Here is an 18,617-nt window from a genome sequence, read left to right as displayed (position 1 = left end):
ATAATGTATCATATAATATGTATTATCATTTATCAGGCATTAATGTTATTACAAACTTGTATTTGTGTTATAAAGGCTTTACCGCGGTTTAGTTTGTAATGACCGATTACCCAGCGGCCGCGCGAATCCACAATAATAGTTCTGCGCTAAAATTCCTGTCACAGAGCCGAGTGCCACACGCAATATGGCGGACGCGTTCCTCCGGCAGCTGTCAAAATTCCGTGGCTCTGATTCGACGGTGGGGAGCCGTGGGTGACGTCAGAGCTGGAACCCGGAAGCACTGTTATTTGTTGACAGATTAGGGCAGTCTATTAGCCCGTAGTTTATATGATGCGGCTGCTGCACTTCCTCAAGCCTCAGCTCATCCAGCATGTCGCTGCTCTGGGTAACTGTGTGAGCTCCGGGCGCTGTCGGCTAAACAGGGCGTCCTGCCATCTGCTAACTGCAGAACCCCTTAAACCTGCTGTGAGACAGGGCTGCTCCATCTCCCCCACCATGGATGACATGCTGAGTAGGTCTGTGCCCCCTCTGCCACCTTATGAGACCAAAGAGAAAAGCCCCCCACCCTCTGATGTGCAGAGCCTTCAGTTTATGTGCTATTATAAAGCCCTTGACAGAGGGGACAGGGCAACCTTCCTGGGCAAATTGGCTACTGAGTTTGGGGTGGATCATGCCCAAGTGACCGAACTCAGCGGCAAGGTGGTGCAGGCCCAGCAGAAGAGGGACACCGGCACGGTCCTGCAGGTGGAAGACAGGCTGAGGTATTACCTTACCCCACAGTACAAAGTGCTCTTCAGTCACATCAGTAAACTAGAAGGCGGGATGAAGTTTTTGGTGGACCTGCGAGCCGACATAGTCGAGAGTCTTGCGTCTAAGTTGGCAGACGGTCCTCACATTAGGGTAAGAAGATTTATACATGTATTTTATTGGCTGTGCCGGCCGTGGATCCAGTAGATTGACACGGATACGGTGACAGCTGGGGTTATTAAAGAGTTGCAACAGGTTGAAAAAGTTGCCTTATCGCCATAGCAACTGTCCAATCACTGGTTGCCAAGGTGACAGGACCACTTTCTAACCTTTTCACCAGACTCGCTTTGTTATACGTAACCTCTTTGATTTAACCTGGACTGCAAAAAAAAAATAAAGCCCCCCTCCTACTAAATAAAATAACTACTACTTTTCATACAAAGAATTTCCCCCGTTGCTGGGTTTTCGTCGCAGGAAACTAGCGGCGCCTTTAGCTCTTCTTTTAGACCATTTGTGGAATGTTTTTTTGTTTTGTTTTGTTTTATTTTATTTTTTTTGCCGACCTGTCAATCAAAATGTATACACGGGTGTTGGAGAGATCCCATTATAGATCAATAATTAGTAGGCACGCTGTTTCCTATTTTACCTACATTTTCCCCGTTTCTTGCCTGGCCTTTGGAGTAAATGGCCCATTACTAGGCTTTTTAACCTGCGTGTCACAGTATGAAGCGCTTCCTAATGTACGATTTAATAAGCGCCTTGCTACGCCAAGCCGTGCGCTGTTCTTGAAAATGAGCATTTGGTCTCCATAGAGCGGAATGTCGCGGGGCGCCCTCCCATGTGAATTAATATTCTTTGTTATGGGCTATGCATAAATCACAAGCTTGTTAAAAGACCGAAGGAAAAGGTTCAGCGCCGCATACATAGCACAGGGTTCTCCATGGTCTATTATCGTACATAGAGGAAATATCACACGCCTAAATGCATACATTAACACGTATGTGTATAGGTGCACATTATCTATTGCAGTCTTTTAGAGTGGGGGGAATAACTCCCATTATATTGAAATAATATAGAAACTTGAACAATTCCTTTTCATCTGAGATGCTTGCGTCCATTAAGTGCCAGTTCTATATGTTATACATTTAATAAATATATATAATATATATATATATATATATTTATAATATATACCGGTGTGTGTGTGTGTGTGTATATATATATATATATATATATATATATATATATATATATATATATAAACAAATATGTTCTTTGTTTAACCTTCGCTTTTACAACAAAAGCACAATAAACTCATTCCTTTACACACAATCGCATTGAAAACATTAGATTGCGGGTCCCACTGCTTGGTGGCCATAGTTCGGGGGTCCGTGCAGAATGTGCCCCCACCAGTGTTGGCATGCGAGTCCTGGTGGATGTCCGGACGGCATTTAAACAGGTAAATGACATCACTGCATCTGATTTGTGTTTAGAAGATTTTATTTTGCGATTCAATAAAAGCACATAACTCTGCATGTAATTCTGTTGCTTTTGTACCAGGTTAAAAAAAAAGAAAAAAAATAGAAATAATGTTATTTTCGCCGCGGCTGGAATTCTGCGAGACCTTCCCGGTGAAGACGTGCGGCGTAGACTTTATTTTTATAACCCGCAGTCTGCGTAAATAAATTGGCCATTAAAGAACAGTTAGGGGCTAAGCATTTACATTACCGGAGGTGTCTTCCTCGCAGAGCCAAGGTTACCAGCGCAGAGACACAAAGTGAATGAAATCAGTCCGGATAATACAGCTCCGTTGGTTTGGACGATGGCCCGGTTACCGAGCGGCTACGATGAGATTGTACAATGCTGCTCCTGGCTACCGCTGTGCGCTCCTCGGCCTGGCTTCGCTTACAGAGCATTTACGCTTCTGAACGTAACAAAATGCACGTTAAATAACAAATAATATTTACAAATAATAATTTCTTGAAAATGTATTAACGACGACAAAAACCATAGAGTGTTAGCAGAGAAGGGGATTGTTGATCGATACCAGCTGGAGGTCCCAGTATTCGGCAGGAAAGGGGACTGGGGGGTTTCACTGGGAAACATAGAAGGCAGTATGTTTTTTCTCCTTCCTGAATCGATGAGATAAAAGAAACCAAATGCTATAAGTGATGATTTATCTGAGCATGTAGCTTGGTAGGTAAAGAAGCTTCTGGTTCCTCCGTCATTTCGAGCCGAGGATCGCGTTGTCCTGGGAGAAACTGGTCCTTGCTACCAAAATGTCCATCTTTGAGCCCCAAATCCTTGATGCCCCTCGTTTCCTCGTTGGCTGGGTATGAGGGGATCGCAGCGTTCTACAGCCCTAAAAACATCATTAAATATTGTAAATAAAATCCATTATTCGCTGTAAATGTTGCTACATCAATAGATCACAAAGTCCACGAACAGCACCGGCCCAAAACCGGCCCAATGTGTTTAAAGAGGAATTATTTTTAGCATTTCATGATATATTTAATTACTGCCGTTAGATTTAGCCTTTTTTTTAACCTTTTTTACCAGGTACCTCGTTTCAAATCTAAATTAAATTCTCTTTTGCCGTTTTGTTGCATTTGTATTCTAGAAAGCAGTTTTGTTTCTTTGTTTTTGCACAATAGCCAAAAATGTTTGGCGTACAAGAAAAGACCTTTGTGTGTTTTCCGTTCTATTTGCAGCAACCAAACTCTCGAATCATCTTATTATACTGTTCTCCGTGCGTGTATATTCTGGAAATGCATTAATAAACCCTTATCGCCTTGCCCAACGCGGCTTGATCATTTCAAAAGCAAACACAATTATTCATTTTTTATGGACCCCCCCCATAAAAAATGGACCCAAACAATATTGTTTTATTATAATAATATAAGCACTGCCAGACTGAAATTGTATTAATTTAGCAATTATTCTAATAAATGTGAATTGGCTGCACCTTTAGTCTGCGTTAATAACTTGCGTGTTAAGTGGCGCCTCTTTCGCCGTTTGGTCTGGTTGCCCTGAGCGCCGCCATTATTCTTTATTAAGTTTGGAGTAAACACGCGCTTCTCTGTGTGCGGCTCAATCAGGACGATAAGCAAACAGAACCTTTATATAAGGAAATAAAACCCCCAAAAGCCCTGTTTTCTTATTTAAAATGCAGAGGCGGGGGGGGGGTTAGATGGTATTCTGATAAGGAAAATCGTGTTTATGATGGGATTAATGTATGTTATTTGTGGGGTGCAAGTTACCAGATCTGCTGTTGCCTTTCAGGATGAAACATATGTTTTCTGTTTTTTTTTGCAGGAAATGAGCGGCGTCCTGAAAAGCATGCTTTCCGAGTGGTTCTCCGTTGGTTTTCTCAACCTGGAACGAATAACTTGGCAGTCCCCCTGTGAGCTTCTGCAGAAGATTAGCGAGTGAGTTAAACGGGAGATGTTGTTAAAGTTGGTCGCTTGGAATTAGTGTCCACTTGGCTCCGTTCAGGCACACTTTGGGGCGTTTCGGTAGAGCAGATCAAGCATCTCGGTGTCTTATGGAGGTCCAGCCCCAGTGAGCTTTGCTGGCTAAATCAGTGAGAGAGTTTGAAAGCCACCTTACAAAATGAACTATTCATGACCCAGGGCCAGGCAAAGCCATTCCTTCATACAAAGAAACCTATCGAGATTGGCCCTTCATATTGCATACGGAATGAAGTGTCAGCTCCCTCCTTTATGAAGCTCGAGTAATGTCAGGTCCTCTTCGCACGAGAAGCTGTAGATTGTGGATATGTAGGGAAGGGGACAGCTAGATAGGCGTTGGAATACGGTGGCTGTCTTTAGCTGATGATAATCCTCATCGTTTCGCAGGTATGAGGCAGTGCATCCTGTTAGGAACTGGACGGACATGAAGCGCAGAGTGGGCCCCTACCGAAGATGCTATGCGTTCGCTCACAGCTCCATGCCCGGGGAACCGCTGATCATGTTACACGTGGCACTGATGCAGCAGATTTCCGGAAGCATTCAGGTGATTGGCAAACATTGGAATCACATACATGTTGTGGGAGTCGCACAAATGGCCAGGGCACAGGATAGCCGAGATCAGCGCTCTCCTCCTCCTCGGTCTTCAGGTTTCTAGATAAGAAGTTGCCCCTCTAGTTTGCTAAAAAGGACGACTCTCATTCAGCTTGATTTATTACCCGCTACTCACTGCAGCTCTATCGGCTCTGCTGGTTCCACACATATTGGGGCTTTCACCGGGAGGAAGGAAACTTTAGGTGCTTTGGAACCCCACTGAGAAATGGAGATATTTTAGACGGTATTATAGTATCAATAAGAAACACTCTAGAACATGTTGTATGTTCCTGTTCATTAAACATGCCCAGCCCCAGTGAGCTTCTGCTGCAGGACGAGCTTGGCCGGCCCTGTATAATGTATAATTAAGTCAGTGCGATTTCTTCAAAGTATCTTTGCCCATTGAACTATACATTATGCAGGGTCCACTCAGCCCTTCTTGTTCGAGAAACCTCTCTTCTTCTTGCCAACTCTTTTTGTTAATAAACTCCATTGCTGTTTAAGCGCTCATAGTGATTATGGATATTGGTGATGTATGATTTGATTTTGAGAATTATGAGTTTAAGGTCACGGATGGAAAAATCAGTAGTTTGGAAACCTATTTTTCTCTCTAATTTTCATCTAGCCTTGCGCTGCATTTTTCTCTGCTAAATAATATATAAGTTTTCCTAAGCCGGGATAATAAAGCAGGTCTTTATATATTATATTTCTTAGCAGTTCAATAATTGGACGTATTGTACAATTTTCTTGTAAAATGACCGGTACTGTGCCCCCAAATTACACAGTACATTAGTGGAACGCAGGCAGGCCAGCGTGGTAATGTGAAAGTTAAATTGTGCGGTCAAAAAGAAAACTTCAATAAGTAATGCAATCATATCTCCGGGGAGTCTGTGAATATAGAGCGTCGCTGAGGCCTCTGACTTAATAAGAAAAGCAGCCCTTTGAAAATAATGAAAGAAAAGTGTTGCTAATTTGCTGCGCAGAAGCCTTTCACGGGAAGCGTGGGTCGGGTGTGAACCCTTCCACGGACCCTGCTGGGGAGACAGGACCCGGAAGACGCATACAAAGGAAGCTATTTTATTTTAATAGAAGTCCTGATTCTTCCCATAATGGAAGAATGCGACAAACATTGCTTATCCTTAATCGGGGATATGGAAGGGAGAACAATGAAGCTCGATACTGTACTTTGAAAAGGGATATCAGAGAAACAGTGGATTTCTAGAAAAATCTCCTTCTATTGACATTTATTTATACACCATATGGACAAAAGTATTGGGACACATGACCATTACACCATCAGGCACTTTGATGACATCATATTCTAACCATATAGACATTAATATGGAGTTGGTCCTCCCTTTGCAGCTATAACGGCTCCCGCTCTTCAGGGAAGGCTTTCTGCAAGATTGTAGAGCGTTTCTGTGGGATTTTTTGCCCGTTCCTCAGAGGTCAGGCACTGATGTTGGACGAGACGCCCGGCTCACAATCTCCGTTCCAGAAGTTTTTGATGGTGTGGAGGCCAGTGCTCTCTGCGGGCACAAAGCAAGATTCATTAAGACATGGTTGGATGAGTTTGGTGTGGAAGAACTTGACCGGCCGCACAGAGCCCTGACCTGGATGAAGTGGAATGGAGATTGAGAGCCGGACCTTCTCATCCAACATCAGTGCCTGACCTCACAAACGCTCTACTGGATGAACGGGCAATATATATATATACATTGTTTATATGGGATAGCATTATGATGTCTGGTTTTAAGCATTTTTACATGTTTTGTTTTTTCTTGCAGGCGATAGTAAAAGAAATCCCTGCTTCTGAGGTTGAAGATGGCAACAAGATCAAATCGGCCATCTTCTATTCAATTAGTTTAACGCAGCAGGGCTTGCAGGGGGTCGAACTTGGAACTTACCTCATCAAGCGGGTTGTGAAGGAGTTGCAGGTTGGTAAAAGGTTTATATAGCTGTGATATAAAGATATATGGCTATTGAATGCTGTTACCTAGCTTTAAAAATATACTTCTTCCTTTTTTTTTTGTCAGGCCTACTGATGACCTGAAATTTAGTTACAAATGTATATTATTAGCCATTATCCTGCTTTTAGGAGTACTTTACAAAGTTTTGGGGTAGAGCAAACTGCTCCATCTGCCCCTAAATTAGCATTATTGAGTCACTTGGGTATTTTCGTGCATTTAGGCAAATGGCCCCAGATGTGCAGAATAATTTGGCCAATTTCCTGATGATTTAACCTTTTGTGCTTGCTTTGAACTCTTGCCTTTATTGGCTTTTAAACGGCTTTTTACATAGCGAACGCGCTACCGTTATTGCTGAATAGAACTCTCTGAACCCCGCTGCAGGCATTTGTAGAGACTAATAGTAATCCTCCTTCCCTGAGTTGTTTAGCCCGATTACCGCACTCCGTAAATGCATTTGTAATTTTTTTTTCTCGCTCTCATTATTTAACAAAGTGCATTTACTTCTGTCTGCAAAACACATTTTTCTAATACATCTGTAGGATTTTTTTTTTTTATCGTTTTTGTTTTCAACAAAAGCCAGCATTTTGCCACATTCACATATAAGTATCTGTACAATATTAGAGATTTTTACTTGGTGAGGCACAATAACGCAAAGCTTATGTTTTTTAGCAAAGGTAACATTTCACTCTATATGTCTGCCGTCAATCAGAAAATCTCTTTCAGTGTTTTATTATATATCCTTTCTGTGTGTTTTATTTAAAGCGGTTTTATTTAAATTCTAGCAAAAATATTGTGTTAAATGGGATTTTTTTGTAGTATACATTTTTTATAATTATTATCTTTATTATTATTATTAATTGTTTTATATAGCGCCATCAAATTCCGTATATATATATATATATATATATATTTTTTTTTAATATAAATATATTTATATATATATATATATATATATATATATATATATATATATATATTATTTTTTTATTTTATTTTCTTTTTAATATATTTTCTTTTTGCATTATGTTTACGTTCTGGATACAATGTGATTTGGAATTACGTAGTAACCGCGGGTTTATGTAAGGACAAGGGTTTATGGCCATAGTCCATGTAATCAAGTCTGTAATTTGCCATCTTTAAAATTATGGAAAGCACCGCTTTCCAAGTCCAGCTCTCTAGGGTTTATCACGGAATTGCAAACCTGAATATATTGCTTAATGATCTGTACAAAAACTTTATTTCATCTTAATTAGAAAAATACTAAAACCCTGGCAGTCGGATAGCCCAGGAGGAGAAGTCTAATATTGAGCCTCGGTCAGCGTCGGAACAAATCACTTTGCCAGAAACAGGAAAAAAAAGAACAATCCATAAACTCCTCACCCCAAAGGCTTGCACTTGTTCCAAAGGTTTAATGAATAGATTCTCCAGAACTAAATAAGAAAGCTGTAATTGAATAGGAGACTTGTGCTTTATAAATATTATATATGTTTTTTAACGTGATCCATTTCACTGGGATGCCTGCCCTTGAACGCCATCATAGAAAAGATGTACACACGGATTTGTTTGCTCCCCTTTTAGAAAGTTCTATTGTCCGTCTGCCAGTCGGGAGAAATGAAAACGGGCCGACAAGGTCAGGGACTCAGAAGAGATTTATCTTACTACAGGAAATATTAGTTTCAGTAAACTTTGTAACCTTTTGATTTAAGAGGATTTCGTTCCCTTTCATTCTTATGCAGTGCAAGATTTGATGTATTTTGGCCGGGTTTTATCGAATGAATGATTTTTGCAATATGAACGGAATCGTTGATAAGATTCTTTCGCCGAGCCCTGGAGAATCTATTTTCTCCAATGCTTATCTGCTGAACGCAGGACAGAGATATTCAATAATCCGGGAGAGACTATAAATAGCTGTTAAATCCTTACAATAAACGTGAAATATATATCTATATGAAATATATATTTTCTTTGAATTCAATCTTTGTTGAAAAAGGTGGGCACTTTAAGTGCCCCCCCATCCCGCTCCCCATTCTCTCTCATTGACAAGGCTGCATCTGAAATAATCGCCGGCCCTTTCACCTCCTAAAGAATCTGCCGGTTTCGGTCCACATAACGTTAAAATCCTGCGTAAAGCTTTTGCTTTCCGGACACCCTCATAATCAGCCTTTTAAATTGAATTCTTCAGCGTCCGCAGCGTCCATCGGTGCCGCGCAGCCCCCGTCTCCTCTGTATTACAGTGTGGACTCGATTAGCAGAGAGATCTTTAATCACCGTAACTAGCACAAGCCCTGCGGCCCCTGACAGGATTTATTACCTTTAGGATCCTACAAAGAGTGTCAGCGTGTGATAGGTTTCTTGCCAGAATGTAATGGTGTCTATAGCCGTGTGAGCTGTCCGTGGTGCTGAATCTCCAGCCTTAGACTGGATTGGAAGGGCTCATCGCTCCTCATGGGCCAGAATGCCTCAACATCTCTTAATATATTTCTGAGCTTTAATGCTGTCCTATTTTAGTAGCGCTATATAAAGGTAATGTAATGTAATGTAGCAAAGGCATGGGTCAAAACAGGGGGCATTGGCAAGCGTGGCAGTGGGCTGCGAGCCCAGCATTGGGGGCTTAGAATAAGCTGTGACTTGGTTATCAGGATTCACTATTGGATTTAATAGTTCTTTTCTGCAGCCGGTCCTCTATGCAGTCCATGAGCAGTAGTGGATACCTGGCACATGTGTAAGGAGTCTGTGGTTGGAGATATATGCCATATTCCTGTACTGTTTGATAAGATGTGCGTGGCTGTGAATACCGTATGTAGTTCAGGTTAATGTTAAGAGAAGATCTAAAGAGTGTCCAGAACTTCACGTGTAGAGAGACTGCAGCTTCCCATCGTATACTCATTTTTTAACCCCTCCATCACTGTGTAGGAATCCCCCCCTGTAGCTTACTATGCTGTCCTGTAGTGGTAGGAGTAGCAGTACGAGTTTCCTATTTCCCTGTGATATAAAGTAATCCGAGTGACATTTAGAGCTGTCAGCCCCATCAAGACATCAAAAGCCTCTTTCTTCTGTCATTTCTTTGTGAGCGAGACGAGTTATTTTGTGTCTGCGGCGTGATTTTTGTTTGTTAACCTCGTCGGATCTGGAGCAGCCCCCCGAGTCCCGTGTTTTTCTGGTAACGAGCTGTTGCAGGACATTGTGCGTCGGGGAGCTTTCACAAATCCTTTAAATGCAGTCGCACGTCTGTCTCACGCACACAGCTGTCTGTCATGTTGGTCGACGCGGCAGTCCCTTCGAAACAGATGGGCTTTCAGGGTGGGATGATGTTGACAGTCGTAGGATGGCTGACATCTTGCGTGTGACGTTGACAGTTCTGGATTTACTACAAAGAAAGCCTGATTCTAGAGGCGTCTTCTTCAACAATCAGATAATACAGGACTACTACCCCTGCTAGCTGAGAACAGGGGGAGGGGGTAGATTGGCAGCTCCTGCTTCATATTGAATATGTTTATAATACAATAAACTACAGAACTAAATCAGGAAGGTCATATCACTTAACTGGCATGATACAGACCTTTCAGTCCTGATGCTCTGTAGAATGCCTCATTGGTGCACCTCCCCAAGCTTCATCTCCACTCCTGTATTGTTCGATTGAATGACTTTATAACAGATAGGATCTATAGGATATAATATACGCTGGGCATTCTCGCACCTTGTTGTCCGAACCCTTTCATATTCAGAGGGTAAGTCCGTCTACCCACAGCCCGCAAAGGTGATGAGACGTCGCACCTCTCCCCTCGGTTGTCCTCCTTCTTTGTTGTCCTCTGTTTACTTTATCTCGTATGCTGTATTCTTTAACGTTTTTAATGCTTTGTCATTTAAAGTTTTGGCTTTTCAGGAGTATCTTTATGAATGGCTGCACCCATTTCACTGATGACTCCTCGCGGAGACATTATTTCGTACGTCTTCTCCCAGTTCCGTTCATTTTTTTTAGCGGAACCCACAGTGCATCGGGATTTATGATATTTACGGTAGGCATCGTTCCCGTGGCGGCCACACGTGGCCTTGTACTCATCTCACCGGCTTGGTAATTACACGACGTGGCGTTTTGAGATGGCAGCAAAGCTGCGGGACCCACTTACACCTCTGTAGGGGCCGTTCCTTTAATGATATTTGTCTTTTGACAAATGGCTAAATATTTATAGATCCCAGCGAGGAGCCTCGTCAAGGAACATGCTTAATGCATTAGCTGGTGGCATAACTTTACGTACCTCCCAGAACTTGTTTTCCGCCGAGGCGAATGTACCCCCTCAGCCACGAATGAAACATGAAAAACATTTTAAGGTTTTTAAGCTGTTTTTTCAATAAGCATTCTCTTTTATTTGTCTTGCCTGCCTGTATTCTGTCTAATGATATAATGTATCCTTTGCCTTACATTTACATTTGGCAGGGGTTTCCTTCATCGGGGACTGGGTTGGGGAACAATGGCAGATTCATGGAGACTTAGAATTTGCCGGCAGAAAAATAAAATCGGGGGGAAAAAATAAGATAATCAACATTCCATAAATACCATGGGGACAGACTTATCTGCGTCTCCTGTAACGAGCGCTGGGGTCTCGCGGCGTCCCTCGGCTAAACACTGTTGTTCCCAGAGTTGCGGTGTTTGGCTGGTAATTTATGTAATTACATCGTCTCCCGAGCCGTATCAGCCTAATTAATTTGCGTCCTGTGTCTGGACGGGGAGAGAGGTGGCTGCGCTTTTCATAATATAAAATCATTAATTGCCGCAGCAGCCTGGGATGCGCCGCTACAGAAACAGGACCGGCGCTCGCTCGGAATCTAAACGAATCTCTTCTCGCTTTAGAAATAAAAAGTATTTATTTGGTGAAATATTTTTTTTTTTTCTTTTAGAAACTTCTACGTAGCGTCATTTGATCCAATGCTGGCCCCAATGGGTTTTTTTTTGGGTTCTATGTGCCGAATTACAGACGCTTATCTCTTATCTTGTTTTATTGGAGGCTTTACGTGGCTATTAGATTATCAAAATATCGTATATACACCTTGTAGAAGTAATTTTTCAGACATGCGCAGGTAACAGGAACACTTTTCTTATTTATTTTAGAGAATTGGGTTGGGATGAGAGGCGTTCGTTATCCAAACCGAAACATCCTCCGCAAAGCAGAAGGCCCGATTAAAACACAATCTGGAAGGGTTTTATTTTAGTAGTTTCATCGTGAAAAAAGCGCAGATTTCATTATCACATCCAGACGGGGAGGTATTTGCTTACTTAAGGCCGTTAAGATATATTTTTAATGAAAATTTCCTTTTTGCTGTTCCTGCCGCTGCTAGACATGTTACTGATACAATCGCAAGCTATTTTGGGTCTGTGCGGTTTTACTGCCTTTGTTTAGGAAAATAGACTGTTCTGCGTTCCAAACTTTAAAGCAGGCCGGTAAAGTCTGACTTTTGGAACTTTAAACCGCAACGTCCGGACCGGCCATCCTTAGGCTTCCCGTAACCGTTTACTACGTAAGACTTTATAACTATATTGTGTTTTATAATTAGTTGGGCTTATTTATCCATCGCCAGCTACTACACTGAATGCGGACATTGCATAGGCCATATGTGGTGGCACCGAGGATGACCCAGAAACAATATATATAATTGATCTATTGCATCCGCGTACACATACACATACTGACCTTGGGAAATACTTGGGATCTATACAAGTCGGTTGTGTTCCTAATGTGTAGAACGTCTTACGGTGTGATATCCACAATGCATGTGTCAGGTAGAACATTTTATATACGCTTATTACACATTAACCAACATGCAAAAGCATAAGCTGAATAAATGAGCCTTAGAAACGGCCATTTCCCTTCTGGAAAACAATGCGTCTTATGGCTTGGTGCCGAGTGGCATATAGACCGGTACATCCCTCAGAACGATCATTCCTATAATAAATCAGCAAGAACCTTTCATATGCATACATCACCTAAAACATAGGAGGCATCTTTAAAGCGGCGGCTTATCGCGACTGAAAAATGAGGCAGCCTGTGACCTTCCAGGCGTGTATATTATCAGGAGGCTGCGGAGAAAGGCTATCTAATCAGAACAGGACGAGTGCCCTGCACGGCTATACTGTGAATTAAATTGAATATTTTAAAGGAACAGAAACAGCATTCTGGACCTCACTAGATCCCGAGTACGTTACGAACTTCTATACAATAGGTAGGCATGATTTGGGCTGAAAGACGCTCGTGGGCAGGCGGTTCACAGATTCTGTATTTAACACATATTAGACTTTTTGTCTAAATCACTGCATTCTGTCTTTCTTGCAGGCAGAGTTTCCGCAGATCGAAGAATTTTCCAGCCTGTCACCCATCCCTGGCTTTACCAAGTGGTTGGTGGGGGTGCTCAACTCCCAGACTAAAGATGGCGGCAAGACCGAGCTGTTTCTGGAGTCAGAGTGTAAAGAGATTTCAGACATTGCTGGCGGACCAGCTTCTGAGTCCCTTAAACGTCTCTTTAACAGCAACGAATGGATGAGATCTGAAAGACTGGTCAAGGCCCTGGAGGCACCGCTAATGAGACTCTGCTCCTGGTACTTGTATGGGGAAAAGCACCGTGGTTTCGCCTTAAACCCTGTGGCAAACTTCCACCTGCAGAATGGAGCCATCATGTGGCGTCTGAACTGGATGGCAGACACGAGTCCCCGCGGGGCCACTGCTTCTTGCGGGATGATGGTCAATTACCGTTACTTCTTGGAAAACACAAGCGCCAACAGCACTAAATATCTAAGAACAAAGCACATTGAGGCCTCGGAACAAGTGCTGAATCTGGTGTCGCAGTTCAAAAGGCACAGCAAGTTATAAGATGAGATGTATTAGCAAGGCGAACGCAATAAAAACAAGGACTTCACAACATATGGTTTTGTCTGTAAAGTGTATCGATGGCTGTGTACAGGATGAACTTAAGATTTCTCAAGGTTTGTTCTCAAGTAGGGTCTCGTAACGTGGAGCTGTGAAGAAGACATGACTCCTTCCACCTCAGGCGGTCTTGGAAAGCCCACAGAGGTCACTCGAGGATCGACGTTAAGAACGGAACACTGCCTTATCTTTCGGAATGTCCGCACGCTGGCTCTATGCGGAAGATCGTGAAATAATCTTTATTATTTCTGTTTTCAGTTTCTTCTAACCTGATTAAAGGTCGAACCGGCTGAAGAATCAGAAACATACACGAAGAGCGGCCTTACACATTCTGTACAAACAAAGACACTGAAGCGTTACTAGTATAAACTTTCACAACTTTGCTTTCTTCACGTTACGATCTGTCCAATGCTGGCACTCTAGAAGCTTGGAAGATCTACTAGATCCCAAGTGACCCAGCGTGCCGGTACAAGCACAAGGTTTAGAACTGCATTAAATCTTCTTGTGTTAAAATGTATTCTCTTGGATGACCTCCTACCTTTTTAAATACTTTTTAGCTTCCTCTCGTGGCGGGTGTTAGTTTACGGTTTGTCACCTGGAAGAAAACATACAGCTGTCGGTTGAGTCATCGCATCACGTCGCGTTATATTCAGCAAAGGTGCTGAAGTGCCAACACACCTTTAAGTGCTGAGGTTTTACTATCTCTTCGGAACCGTGTGAATTTTCAGTATGGAATCGGCAACACAAATCAACTGGCTCAGCTCAAAGTTGCTCCTTTACTCTTCTAACCTTGAAGATTGACTTGCCCCGCTTTGGTTTGGATAAAGCCGCTGTGTAATATATGTCTTCTGCCAACTCTGTGTATATTTGAAGTTCAAACAACGCGAGTTGATGCCGGAAGCCGACTTGATATTCAGACATTCAGCGCTAACATGAAGAGACTCGTACGTGGCTTTGTATTACGGCAAAATCAATATGGCGTTTTATAAGCAGCTGATCAAAAGGACAATAGTTCCCTGTGATACATCCGCAAACACCAGCGAGTGGATAAAGTTCTCCAGGATGAAAGACACAGTAAATTATCATCGCAGCCTCCTGCATTCAATCAAAGGCTGGAGAAAACTCTCTAGTGCCGTCCTACAAGTTTTGATGTATTCATTGCTTAAGACAATGGAAGTTTCTAACTCGGCTGAGAGGCTTTTCCGATACAGGTCAACAGAAGACAACATAAAGTAAAGTGACTCTGGTGTTCGTCTCCGGTTTTCGGTGTTGTGCAAATCTAGTGACTTCTTGGTTGTGCAGAAGTGTTTTTAATGAAGAAACTGTTGGCTGTTTTGCTCCAATGACCTTTAAGTAGAAATCAGGCTGTTGAGAATTGAGCTAATCGCATACAGCCGAAGAACGTGGATTTGGTTTTTGTGTAAACACAATTTGGAAGTTTGTTCTGTTTTTAAATAAAGATTTTCACCTTCTGTGGGCTCCGGCTGACTATTTAGAAATACTTTATTTCAGAGCTCTAGGAAAACAAAACTGTATGTAAATGCTTTAATGCATAGGATAGCGACGTGGTCCCTTTAATTTTGTGGGGTTTTACCCCCAAATGCATTGCCCCCCCACCTCCTTTTCCCACCCCAGCTAAATGCCGGTCAGGTCGGGTGCTGGGCCGAGGAATTCCACAGCAGATCATCCCATTAATTTCCATTGGGGGCAATTCCGCGGGTGAGGGCGGCTGCTGCAGCAGGGCTGCATTTTCTGTTTCAGGTAAGTGCTTTTCATATATTTGTTTAATTTTGGAAGAAGGCATATTGAAGTACAGAGCACCATGAAAGAACCGCTTACTATATATAACCGATATATACATATTATCGAAGTAGTTCGACGTTTTTTGGGTAGACAGTCACACCGTTAATCCAACGAGGGCTGTCACCCTGGGGCAAGAATAGCGCTTCCGAGCTTTAGGATCGCGTAGTGCCTTCGGTTACACGTTTAAAGAAGTTCCCCTGGATCGATGTCAGACGTTTTCAATCAAAATAGCATTTGTAGGTTTTTCAGCCATGTAACCTCAAAAATCAATATTTGTTCCGCGAGTAATTGTAACTGCAACATTTGCACCACATACAATTAACTTCTGAAAGCAAAGTCATATCCGAGTACCCCATGGGGGTCCGCGCTCCACAGGGTAAGGGAACGTTCCCCGCAAACCGTAATTACGGGAATCAAGGTTATTATGGACCCGGTTGCCCAATGCTGGACGTTTAAATGGTCTACAATGTTCTGGATTTGTTGACATCGGCACAAAGTGAGAGAAATGTGTGCGGAAAATACATATTCAGTGTTATATTCGCATTGCAAGCTGAGGAGCCTGTCATGGCACAAGAGAAATGTAGGATCTCTGCACCCATTTCGCCTCGGCGCCCGTCTGATTTATCCTTTTGATCGGCATGTAGTATGTAGATCTCTGGTGCTCCAAGCACCGTCATCGCAGAAGGGACTCTGCATTACATATTGCCTGCCGAATGGAACCCATTAATGTGTAGAGTTAATATTTAATATCCCCCCTTTCTTTTTTTGCGTAACAGGTGCCTGAAGTCAAGGAAAATATGAAAAATATAAAAAATGGCCTACTTAAATGTAAAAATGAATGTAACTTCATTTGATTAATGGTAGTCCTTTAGCGCTGACACAATGGGAACAGCTAAAACTGCTGAGTGGGGACTTTTGTGCCTTGGTTGAGGGGTTATTTGAAGATCTGCCTGGCGAAGTTATAAGCGCGTTCCTAAATCAACTTCACTAAAACCACTGCATATATGAGAACAAATTGAGTATGCCAGAAGAAAAATGCGGAATAGAACATCTTACATGAGATTTACCGGCGTGATGCCGCTCCTGTATTCCAGATTGCTGGGGCTGCCCCATGGCTGAATTACAATGTCCGTCATCTTACAAGGAAGACTGGGGACCATAGGGATTTCAGAGCTTGCAAGGTAAAGTTTGATCCCTGATCATAAGTTTCCCAACAATTATCCGTTAATCCATCAAGTCTTCATGCGAAGTTTTCTTCCGCATTATAAACGGAGTTTTCCGTGAGCTCTCGGGCAACCAAAGAGCTTGCAATTCATTGAAGTCACACCTGCTGCATCGTTAAAGTCCCCTAAACTCCCAGTCTCACGGAATCAGTAACTGTAACGCTTTCTGCTTACATCCCTGGGGTTGCTTGCTAGGGATGGATATAGAATACAATCTCACAAGTGTAAGCAGACCATTAAAACAATAATAACAAATGGAAGATACGGCTCTGGCTCATCTCCCAAGATTACTTTTCTGGTCTGCTTCTAGCAAACACTGTGCAGACGGCGCGCTTAAAACCCACGAACGCACAAACCAAAGCACAAAACCGTTCATACCGCCATAAGAAACACATTCCGTAAGATGATCCTTAATAGGCTATTATAAGGACTGTACGAGGAGGGTGTTTCACGCAGAGTACAGGAACGCTCTGTTTTATCTGTGTTTCCTTAGTATTCGGATAAAAGTCAGGCACTGATAAAGCCCATGAGCCACGGCTCCCAAAACGTTACTTATCCAACATTTAGAAGTCATCCAGAGAACTGAATATAGTTCCTACCAAAAAAATCAGATTCTGATTCTCAAATTCTATCAGTGTTTCTTGGCCTTAGATGTAAGTCATTGTAAACTCCTATCAACTAAAATATTGCTGGTTTTTTTTTTAGATAGAGAAAAGCTCTAAACACTTCTCACAATGCATTGTTCCCGTATTATTTTCTTACCGCTGAACTCTCACAAAGGCAACAATCCCTCTATTCAGCAAGCTTCGCTGCGCAGGGGTCAGAGCTCCTCTCCCGCATCACGTGGCCGTCTCTTGGTCCTGATGGCTGCCATACACTAACAATACATCTTACAACACCCCATATAGCATCACGCATCTCCTTCTCCTGGAGGGTGATGATCCACCTTATCAAAGCTGGAAACTAAAAGACAAATACATTCTTTTGTGCTCAACACCATTTTATTTTTAGCATTTGATGACACTTGGCCCAAAGATATTATTTTCCCCGAGCGTTTGATAGAATAAACAGCGATGTGGAACACGCGCCACACAGTAGAACTTTGATTAGATTCTAGTTCTGTGCACTCCGCACATCTGAATAAGGAATAAGTACAACTTACACTGCACTGTTAAAGTGGTTTCATGTCCACAGAAGGACGGCTGAAAGCTATGGCATCATCCTGGGACCATAATTACCGGCATCGGCCTAGATTCTCTACTTATAATAAAGGCAAGATGGGTTTCTAACATACTTGGCAGCCATGGTTAAAGCAAACATTATCTTTCATTACTGTGCCAACGCATAATGCTTCGTATTACAAGGAACCACGAATCATGCGTGTTGCGGTCCCGGCTCGTTAGACGCAACAACGCAAAAGATATTTGATGGCGTGATGTCATTGCCAGCCAAAGCAGCGGCTACCAAATGCCTCTGGGTTCTAAGCTGGCGATGCATACAAAGATCCAACATGTAGATGGGTTCATTTCTACCAGAAAACGGGAGATCTGTAAGAACATGCTAACGAAAGTGAACCGTAGGACTACATGTGTCCAGGAGGCCGGCTGCTAGGGGTATAGCTGTACTCGCAGGTAGGAAACCACGAGTAGCGCTTATAGGAAAGCAGGTGATGCCTCCGGAAGGATAATGTTATTTATTGTTTTATATAGCGCCATCATACTGTGTAGAGCCGACTGGTACCAGCAGCAGAAGGCCTGTCCTTTCATCTCGATACCAGGATAATGGCGGTCGTTCCTCTTTATCTATTCAGGGTGACAGACCACCGGATCTGCCTCCCAACCCTTCCTATAATCCCTCATCAAACACATGAGATAAATATCCGCGCGTTCACTGCCAATC

General features: G+C 42.6%; 1 protein-coding gene and 1 long non-coding RNA gene across 2 annotated transcripts; both read left to right on the top strand.

The window, feature by feature from the left end:
• The first annotated feature begins 273 nt into the window (after nucleotides 1-273).
• MLYCD (malonyl-CoA decarboxylase) lies at nucleotides 274-13,915 on the top strand. Its single transcript, XM_053449330.1, has 5 exons — nucleotides 274-900; nucleotides 4,063-4,175; nucleotides 4,605-4,761; nucleotides 6,596-6,745; nucleotides 13,105-13,915. Exons 1-5 carry the CDS (start codon nucleotides 328-330, stop codon nucleotides 13,636-13,638), a joined length of 1,527 nt encoding a protein of 508 aa, XP_053305305.1. The 5' UTR covers nucleotides 274-327; the 3' UTR covers nucleotides 13,639-13,915.
• A 518-nt stretch (nucleotides 13,916-14,433) lies between these two features.
• LOC128467658 (uncharacterized) lies at nucleotides 14,434-15,164 on the top strand. Its single transcript, XR_008345745.1, has 2 exons — nucleotides 14,434-14,958; nucleotides 15,093-15,164. It is a non-coding gene; the product is annotated as an uncharacterized LOC128467658 (long non-coding RNA).
• Nucleotides 15,165-18,617: the final 3,453 nt, after the last annotated feature.

The sequence above is a fragment of the Spea bombifrons genome, chromosome 10 (genome assembly GCF_027358695.1).
Source record: "Spea bombifrons isolate aSpeBom1 chromosome 10, aSpeBom1.2.pri, whole genome shotgun sequence".
Taxonomy (NCBI): domain Eukaryota; kingdom Metazoa; phylum Chordata; class Amphibia; order Anura; family Pelobatidae; genus Spea; species Spea bombifrons.
This window is presented reverse-complemented; position numbering and strand designations above follow the sequence as displayed.

Coding starts and splice junctions, on each gene's coding strand:
- MLYCD (XM_053449330.1), top strand. CDS start 328: ATGATGCGGCTGCTGCACTTCCTCAAGCCTCAGCTCATCCAGCATGTC. Junction 4,176..4,604: donor CTTCTGCAGAAGATTAGCGA/GTGAGTTAAACG, acceptor ATCGTTTCGCAG/GTATGAGGCAGTGCATCCTG. Junction 6,746..13,104: donor GGGTTGTGAAGGAGTTGCAG/GTTGGTAAAAGG, acceptor TCTTTCTTGCAG/GCAGAGTTTCCGCAGATCGA.